Source organism: Colobus angolensis, unplaced genomic scaffold (genome assembly GCF_000951035.1).
Source record: "Colobus angolensis palliatus isolate OR3802 unplaced genomic scaffold, Cang.pa_1.0 Scaffold248, whole genome shotgun sequence".
Taxonomy (NCBI): Eukaryota; Metazoa; Chordata; class Mammalia; order Primates; family Cercopithecidae; genus Colobus; species Colobus angolensis.
The window spans coordinates 2911547-2921175 of record NW_012115688.1 but is presented as its reverse complement, the minus strand read 5'-3'; the positions used below and the strand labels follow the sequence as shown (position 1 = coordinate 2921175).

The 9629-nt window shown below is 46.2% G+C and overlaps 1 protein-coding gene across 1 annotated transcript in view; it reads right to left on the bottom strand.

Annotated features, from left to right (window-relative positions):
* Nucleotides 1–3441: 3441 nt before the first annotated feature.
* The window catches only part of CFDP1 (craniofacial development protein 1), a 184496-nt gene continuing 178308 nt past the window's right edge, over nt 3442–9629 (bottom strand). Inside the window, exon 7 of the mRNA XM_011946006.1 lies at nt 3442–3773. Within this exon, the coding sequence (XP_011801396.1) occupies nt 3683–3773 (91 nt within the window). The 3' untranslated portion in view covers nt 3442–3682. The remainder of the gene's footprint in view (nt 3774–9629) is intronic.

The window sequence follows — 9629 nt, the reverse complement described above, 5'->3', positions numbered from 1 at the left end:
GATGGAGTCTCACTTTGTCGCCCAGGCTGGAGTGCAGTGGTGCGATCTTGGCTCACTGCAGCCTCCACCTCTCGGGTTCAAGTGATTTTCCTGCCTCAGCCTCCTGAGTTGCTGGGATTACAGGCGTGCAAACCACATCTGGCTATTTTTTGTATTTTTAGTAGAGATGGGGTTTCACCATGTTGGTCAGGCTGGTCTTGAACTTCTGACCTCAGGTGAACCACCCACCTTGGCCTTCCAAAGTATTGGGATTACAGGCATGAGCCACTGTGCCTGGCCTCCCTGTGACAATTTAAAAAACATTATGAAAAATTCAAATCTATATAGAAGTAGAGAGAATAGTAAAATAAATCTAATATACTTCTCTCCCAGCTTCAATAAACCCCACCCACTCCTCTGGGACAATGTTATTTATTGAGATGGGGTCTCACTCTGGGACCACCTAATCTAATCTAACCTATCTAGTCTAATCTTATTACCTATGTATCTACCTACCTAGTTACCTATCTGCCTCTCTGTGACCATTTTTTTGTTTGTTTGTTTTAGATGGAGTCTTCTTTGTTGCCCCGGCTGAAGCGCAGTGGTGTGATCATGGCTCATTGCAACCTCTCAATCTCCTGGGCTCAACTGATCATCCCACCGCAGCCTCCCGAGTAGCTGAGACTACAGAAATGTGCCAGTGCAACTGGCTAATTTTTAAAACTTTATTTTTTTAAGAGATGGGGTCTCACTATGTTGCCCAGGCTAGTCTCAAACTCCTGGGCTCATGTGATTCTCCAGTCTTGGTCTCCCACAGTGCTGGGATTATAGGCATGACCCACTGTGCCCAGCCTGTGACACTTTTAAAGAACAAATAGAGAAAAGCCCGTTGGTTTATAACAAAGACTTGAGTATGCCAGGTACACTGGTTAGCTGACCTACTACATACTCCTAATTACCCCCATCCTTGCCTGTTTTCCATGACACTCACTTTTCCAGCCTTTCCTACAGGTAGAAGTAGTTCAATGACCCAGCTATGGCCACTGAGACATAAATGAAAGTCTGATATGAACTCTCATTGTAAAATGACACACATGTACATAATACATACACACAGATGCATATGTATCAGCCAGAAGAAGCAGTTCATTAGTGAGATGAAGTGAGATCAGTACAGGAGGCTTTTAAAGAGGTTCCATGTAGATCAAGAGAGTGACAGCTGAAGTCAAGGCAAACAGCACAGTTTAAAGTGGCAAAGTGTGAGACTCCGAAGTAGGGATCTACAAATTGGGAAACAGGGCACCTGTAACAGGATTGATACAAATAGCCATGTATTCCCTGACAGGCAGCCAGAATCTGTCAAAAAAGACTAGATTAGAGGGGCTTTCTAAAAGACTCATGGAGAGGTAATGGGTGATTGTGTGGAAGTCAGATGTGGGCAGCAACTCTGCTGGGAAAAGGGGCACCAGTCAAGAGACAGCAGAAAGGAACCAACCTTTCTCCAGAATTGTGACATTAACTGAACACAGGTACAGATGGAGAAACCTGTGTGGGGGCTGGATCCTGAATAAGACAGGCAGGGCCCAAGCACACAGCTACGACTTTCACTGACACACCTGACTTCTCTCTTCATGGCTTGGAGCAAAACAGGAATAGCAAACCCACCTGTAAGAAGAACCCAGCAGGCTTTGCAGCTTTTGTCTTAATCCCTTAGGCTTCACAGGTGTTAACACTGGCTAAAAAGAAAAACCCTAACTTACCACTAACTCAGCACCATTCATTCTATTGGATTCCAGATCATTTTTCAAACAGCGACAGCGCCAGCTCACGTGTTGCTGAGATACTGGCTGCTGAGATGAGGAACTCTGTGAAACGCAATGGAAGAGGGACTCAGAACTCCAGAGAAAAGTTAGGGAAACAGTTGCCAAATGGTGGTGAATGACGGATTATGAGCCAGAGAGTACCACGTGGGAGGACGTTCACATCAAATCTTGGCTGCTACCTCCTGGAGGTCTGGATGTCCTCTCATCAAAATACTGGCAGCTCTTAGGTTATTCTTTTTTTGTTTTTGAGACAGGGTCTCACTCCCTTTGCCCAGGTCAGAGTGAAATGGCACGATCTTGGCTAACTGCAGCCTCAACTTCCAGGGCTTAAGTGATCCTCCCACCTTAGTTGCCTGAGTAGCTGGGACTACAGGCACGCACCACCATGCCTGGCTAATTTCTTTTTGTATTTTTGGTGGAGACTGAGTTTCATCTTGTTGCCCAGGCTGATCTTGAACTCCTGAGCTCAAGCAATCCACCTGCCTCAGCCTCCCAAAGTGCTGGGATTACAGGTATGAGCCACCTTGCCCACCTTCCTCTGTTATTCTTATGTCCCATTTGGGACCATAACTAAGACCTCGCAGGCTGCCTGTTGTGACGCTGGCCTGAAATGCTCTATAATCACTTAGAATTATTTATCAGAGGGGATGTGAATAGACACCGTGTTCAAATTTAACTTGTAAACTACCTTTCTGAATAATAAGATCCATAGCCCATAACCATCTAGTGTTGACAGTCGGGTCTTTGCTGCTATGAATTCTCACCACATTAGAGGCCTAGATTAGGAGACCTGCCATAAACTAGTACTCATACCCGCCGGGTGTGTTGTTAGCTTACTCCACCCGTTGGAGGTACTGGTGTTATTCATGCCATTTGCAGACCAGAAAATGGAGGCACAGAAAAATGACCAGGGCCACAGAGCTGGTTCAGCAAGAAATGGAATGCAGTCTTAGGGATCCTGTCATCACCCAAATCTGTCATGTTACTTGAGTAACACACGTGCACATGCAGGCACACACACCAGGAGCAGGTTGTGGAGTTTCCTGCTTTATTAATATGAATGCTCTCTATCCCCCTTTCCCTCTTCACTGAAGATTTGTTACTCTCCTCCCTGCTGTTCTGCTAAGAATGTCTGACTCTCAGCAGGAAGGTTGGAATTTACATTTTCTTATGAGTATAAAAAAGAAAATCCTTCAGAATATTCTCTGACAAACTAAAAATTAATGAACTATTGAAGTGGGAGCATATCTGAATTTAACTTTTCTTTGGGAAGAGGAAAAAGGCTGAAGGGAAAAAATAGCTAATTCAGCAATACTGTATCCTTCTTTTCAGCCTTACATGGCATCAGTAGGAATCCATTCAGGAGACAGACAGATCAGGAGAGAAGCCCGAGTGGAAATGAGAACAAGCTGCAAAGGGGCCTGGCATTCCAGTTACTCTAGTGAGCCACCTCCTCTAGGTCTTCGGGACAAGGCTGGCTGGGACAAGAGCCTCTTGGTCCCAGAAAATTCACACCCAGGTTGGTCAGCTGTCTTCACCATGCCTGGCAAGACCTCTGCCAACCTGGACAGACCTGGAATGTGCTGTCTTGAACTGGGTGGGACTTTGCAGCAGAATAAAAGGAAGGTGAGTGAGGTCATCATCTTCATCATCCTCTCACAGGACCAACTTTTATTTTATTTATTCATTTAAGGACAAATTTTTAAAAGTAAAGTGAATGAAACCAGTTGTGATTAAGATACATAGACAGAACTTCAATGTAGAAAAAAAAAGACCTTGCTGGGAAACAGATGATGAGAAACACTGGAAAACATTTCACAGACGCACAAAAAGCTCACATTGTAAACAGGATTAAGCTGCTCTTGATTTTGCCCGTAACATCAAGGTTTCATTTTGCTCAGCCTGAGATCTCGCTCAATTTCAAACTGCCTGTGATCCACTCGGTCGAGGAAGGCTTTCCGTTCAATGTACCTAGAAGATGAAAACAGTGTTTGTCAGTAGAATCCAGTAGGAGAAACTCCCTCCCTGCATGGTCCCGTGCCCCAGGGATAAACTAAGTTACAGTAAATGGTGCCAAGAGTGACCACCCATGACTCTTCCAGTACAATCCAAACCACTCACATTTGGTCTAAACAAGGATGGTGAAAATAAAAGGAAGGCAACAGCTTATCAAAGGGAAAGTATATCAGAGGCTGGGTGGCAGGAAGATGCTACAATTTTCTAACAGGACTTTAAGGTAAGAAGGAAGAACACAGGTTTACACAAGCATGGGTTCAAGTCCTAGCTCTAGCTCACTTATTAGCTGGGCAAAGGAATGAACATCTTTGAGCCTCACTTTTCTATACAGCAGCATGGTGATGCTGTATTTCTTGGCTTTAGTGGTGTGTTGAATTGGTGGGTAAGAGAAAGCTATGCCTCCTGTGTACATACATCAAAACGTGAAAAGGCGGCATGTGGTAATGAAGGAAAGAAGACAGTAAAAATGACCTCACAGGGCTGCTGTGAAGATGAAGTGAGCTGAGGTTCATAAACTGCACACTTTAGAAGCGATTTAACTGTTCTGAGCTCTTTTCTTCCCCCCTCACCCTTTTCTCCTCTCCACGGTATCCTCCACCCTGTTTGGGTCTAGGTTGCTTCTGCTAAGATGACAGGAGAACTCTTTCCCTAAATTTCTCTAAGAGAATGAGGTTAAGAGCCTCTGTGGCCTGTAGTCCACATACAGGATCCCCTTGAAAGGTGGACACTCTGCTCCCAAATCTGCTTCGGTTCAGCAAACTTTCCCTCTGTCCTCCAGGCAGGATGGGAAAGCAGGACGGGAAAGCAGCAAGGGCTGAAGCACAGGCGTGCTTGCTGGGAGCGAGGCTGGCTGCTTAATGAGACACAGCTGCATCTTAATGCACCTCCTCGCCATAAAGTGTGCTGCGATTTGCCTGGGGGGAGGAGATCTCTGCTGCTAATTAATCTGTTGAGAGAGCAAAAATTGCCATCGAAAATGGGAGACATAATTGAATCTCTGCACTAATTTTTCTTTTGTTGCACTGTGGAAAATGTGCATCTGTCATTACAAAGTCATTACATTTATAGTGAGAATGCTACTGGGTTCAGGAACCTGTGTTCCCCTGCTGAGTCCAGGGCCTTACTTTCCCTCCCAGCAGCATCCTGGAAAGTACCATCCATCATCCTTCCTCATTTCCAGCGAGGCCTGACTACCTTGACACTTCTGGAGGGCTGGCCAGAAATGTACAGGCTCTGAGGCCAGAGGGCTGGAGGTCTAAGTCCTGTCATTTGCTGTCTGTGTGACTCTGGGCAAGTCACTTAACCTTGCTAGTTGTTTCCTAATTTGTAATAATGATAATAAATAATGGCTAGTCGACTCCATTCTGAAGGACTGTTGTGTGGATTAAATAAAATAGTGTCTACATCACACTGGGCACAGAAAAGATGCTCAATAAAATGGTAGGTAATGTTGTCACCATGGTTTTAGGAAGCCAGCTTCCAACAGGCTCCTGAGGATAGTAGATGGCCCAAGTCTGGACTTACGGTTTCAGCAGTGAGGGACCAAAACACCTGGTCTGGCTCAGATACTAAGCTGCTGTGTCAAAACCGTCAATGAGGCCAGAATGGCTGGAAACACAATGACAGGGCCTGCTCTCAGGTTTGATAAAAGCCCCTGGGGTCAGGGTTGTCAGATTCAACAAATAAAAATACAGGCTGCCTGGCTGAATTCGAACTTCAGAGTCCCTGGCAGTCAGGGAAGCTGCAGACAGTGTGGACCCCTTTAGATAAAAAGAGAAAAAGGGGAGACAGGTAGGGAAGTGTAGACATCTAACAACAAACTCACTTCCCACCTCCCACTAAGAGACCCGTGATTCTCAAGTGGGGGCTGCTAACCAAAATGGCCTCAGAGGCCATTTTGAGGTTCACTACATTTTGAGGTTCACTACAACTGGTCATCTTTCCACCCCAGCCCCACCAGCCCCAGGGAGGCTCACTACCATGGGGACCAGGATTTTGACAGCACTGAACTTTAACTGTCCCTTGGAAGTGCTAGCAGAAAAAAGAGAGGTGAGCCTCAGCATGAGATCTTGCTGTGCTGTTGTTGGCCCGGGGGTGTAAGAGGAATTTAGGGTATGTTTCAAGAGCCATCTTCCAGTGCTACCTGTCTGGGAGATCAGGTGGAGGAAAGGAGTAAGTATGTGGCTTTAAGCATTTAGGGTCTTTCTTCCTGACTTTATTTTTCTGAGACAGGGTCTTGCTTTGCTGCTCAGGCTGGAGTGCAGTGGTGCAAACACAGTTCACTGCAGCTTTGACCTCTCAGGCTCAAACAATCCTCCTGCTTCGGCCTCTCAGGTGGCTGGGACCACAGGCACATACCACCTGGCTAATTTTAAATCTTTTGTAGAGATAGGGTCTCTCCACGTTGCCCATGCTGGTCTCGAACTTCTGGGCTCAAGCGATCCTCCCACCTTGGCCTCCCAAGTGCTAGGATTACAGGTGAGAGCCATCGGGCCCAGCCCTGACTTTCCTGTAAATAACAAGTGACACTTAAATAAGGATGCTAACTGGGTATGAATAAAGGTCCTGCACGTTCCCAGAAGCTGTGTTGGGTCCAGCTAACCTTGAGACCATCAAGAGTGAAGCCCAGGTTGGGTGCTAAACAGGCAGGTGCAGTCGGAGTTCAGGTTTAGGGAGGCCTCAGGCAGCAACGAGGGGCACATGTGCAGGATGCAACTGAATTCTCAAGGGCAACCCAGACAAAGGCCATCAAGGCAGGTCTGGCGACTATTCCCCAATTCACAGCTATCTGCAGCTGCTAACAGGATGCCTGTGACGGCCTTGGTTTACTGCCAAGAGCTGACCATGAACAAAACTACTTGATGTACTCTCCCATTGCCAAGAGACAGAAAAGGTGCTAAGGATGACAGCAGCTCTGACATTTAGTTTTTGTGTGACTTTGGGCAAGATACTTAATTTTCTGTGCCTTTTTTTTCCTTCTCTGTAAAACAGGAATAACAATTACAATAACCCTCTGGCAATACAATGAAACTGTGAGAAGTGCTTTGTATACAATAAAACAAAAAAATAGCTATGGAAGTTGTCGCGGGCTTGGGGTTCTTGCTTCCCATTTTTTCTTCTTTTTTTTTTTTGGCATTTTTAGTAGAGATGGGGTTTTGCCATGTTGGTCAGGCTGGTCTTGAACTCCTGGCCTCAGCCTCCCGAAGTGCTGGGACTACAGGCGTGAGTCATTCTGCCCGGTCTTGCTTCACATTTCTTCTGACTTGACTTTACCTCTACAGACCCTCAAAACCCAGGGCAACTGGAACAGAGACCGAGAGACTAAATGTCCCCAAAAGAGGAAGGGCTCATTAGGAAGGCCACCTCCTCAAAGGTGGCCACTGAGACTCAGGACGTTTTCATGCACTTCAAGTGGGTCGTGGTCCCAGAACAGACCCACCTGAGGACAAGTGCAATGGGAATCATGGCTCTTGCTCTTGATGTGTCCAGGTGCTTTTCTGGCCTGTGAGCAGCCCTTTTGGGGGCCCAGCATGACTCAGCCCAGTCCACAGGGAAGCCCAGTGGTGGGGGGTGCATCATCCCTTTCTGCTCCCATTGCCTTCTGTGGCCCAATTAAAAGGCTCTTCACTTTCTTTAATAAAATATGCTAAGAACCTAAGGGATTTTCTAGTTTTTCCTTTTAGAACCAGGTTAGGCACAACAGGCTCTGACACCTTTTGAATCTTCCAACCCAAATTATTTATCTGCCACCAATTTCCCCGAGATCTAGGCCAATGAAGAGGGAGGGAGAAATGGAAAAGGACAAGAGAAGGGTAGAAAATGCTACTAGTGAACATGTCAGTACAAGGTGAGCATCCCAAATCCAAAAATTCGAAATCTGAATTCCTCCAAAATCAGAAACCTTTAAAACACTAACAAGACACAAGTGGAAAATTCCACCCCTGACGCCTTTGCTTTCTGATGGTTCAATGTACACAAGCTTTGTTTCAAGCACACAATTATTTAAAATACTGCATAAAATTACCTCCAGGTTTTGTGTATAAAGTACATATAAAACAAATGAATTCTGTGTTTAGACTTGGGTCCCATCCCCAAGATTGCTGATGATGTAAAAGCAAATATTACAAAACTGAAAAAGGTATGAAATCCAAAACACTTCCAGTCCTAAGCATTTCAGATAAGGGATATTCAACCTGTATCTGGGCACCCACGCTGCAGGAAGACAGAGGGCCTCTGAGGGTGGTAAGGTCCAACAGAGTGCTGATCAGATGTGGTCACCCTGGCTGAAGTCCCTGAGATGCCTCCTGCACCGCTGGTCAGGAAAAGGGAGAGCATAGGGAAGTGGAGGGAAACCTGAGGCAGTCACTAAGGACACACTAAGGCTGCATTATCATCACGCTGCCCAAAGCCAGCATTCTGTTCCCCAAGTGAGCATTCAAGGCAGCACAGACACAGGACAAAAAGTGGGTAAACGCCATTTTCCAACACCACAAAGCAATGGGCTATGGAAGCACTCCGAGGCTAGAATAAGGCTCTGGGAATGATGTACAGAGATACGGACTTTGCTATCCTGAGAAATGGAATTGAAAGAAGCAGTTTGCCCAATAGTACATCTCCCCTCTTCCGGAGGATTTAACTTGCAAACATCTCAAGGGTTAGACTGGAAGGGCGGTGATTCTAATTAAGTTTCTTCTCCACTGCCTTCTTCCCCTATCACCTCCAGGTTGTGCTGGTTCTGAAAGAGTGACTCTGAGAGGTCATGAAAATAGATTTTTTTAGAGAAAGAAAATTATTTTCTCCAGTCCCTCCTTCATGCCTCTCCAACTCACAAAAACACCTGGTCTCCAATCGTAACTTCAATGGATTAGTCAGACAGCAGCGCTGGCATTAGCCAGTATTTCTCTTCTCTGTGCATGGATTCCTCCCCCTAAGTCAGTTGGCCCCTGCCTTAGCACTGCTAGATGCCAAGCTGCTGCTGCTGATCACCACCAAGATACCTGTGTAATGGGTTACAGGACTGCAGGGCTGACTCTGATCCTAGAATGCTGTACTGGGCCCTGGGAGTCTGGAGCTCAGAGGAAAAGCAGCAGTTCTTTGCTGGACAGATGACTGTCTCCAGTACAGGTACTTCAACCAACTCTTCTGACTGAAATGACGCCTGGATGGAAACATCATTCTGACGTATTATGCTCTTCTTTTCTGCGCGGTTAATGCTAATCCTACTAGACTGCCAAACAAAAGCCATGACTATCTGCTAGCTAGTGGGATGGGTGTTTAGACACTGCCATGGTGCAGCACCTGCTCTGGGCTGGTTAACAGAATAGGGAACAAGATGTTGCCCTCAGGGGCTTACCATAGGTGAACAAAACATGACAACATGCATCAGATGACAGTAAATGTCACGGAGAAAACCAAACAGGGTAATGTGACTGAGGGTTCCTTGGGTTGGGGGTACTCTAGAATGCCATCCGTGTAGAGCCCTGGATGACAAACCAGAGCCTCCCGGGGAAGGAACACTACACAGAGACAGTGAGGCTGGCCTGCAGTGAGCTGGCGGAGAAGAGGACAGAGGTAGGCAGGGGACAGGCTCGGAGAGGGCCTGGCTAACACTGATTTGAAGGGCTACCGGGGGGCGTTCCGCAGGGAAGAGATGAAAAATGGTATTTTTAAATGACTGCTTCTGCTGCTGGGTGGAGAATGGATGAAAGGGTACAGAGGAATGTCTGTTCATATCCTTTGCCCACTTTTTGATGGGGTTGTTTGTTTTTTTCTTGTATATTTGTTTGAGTTCTTTGTAGATTCTGGATATTA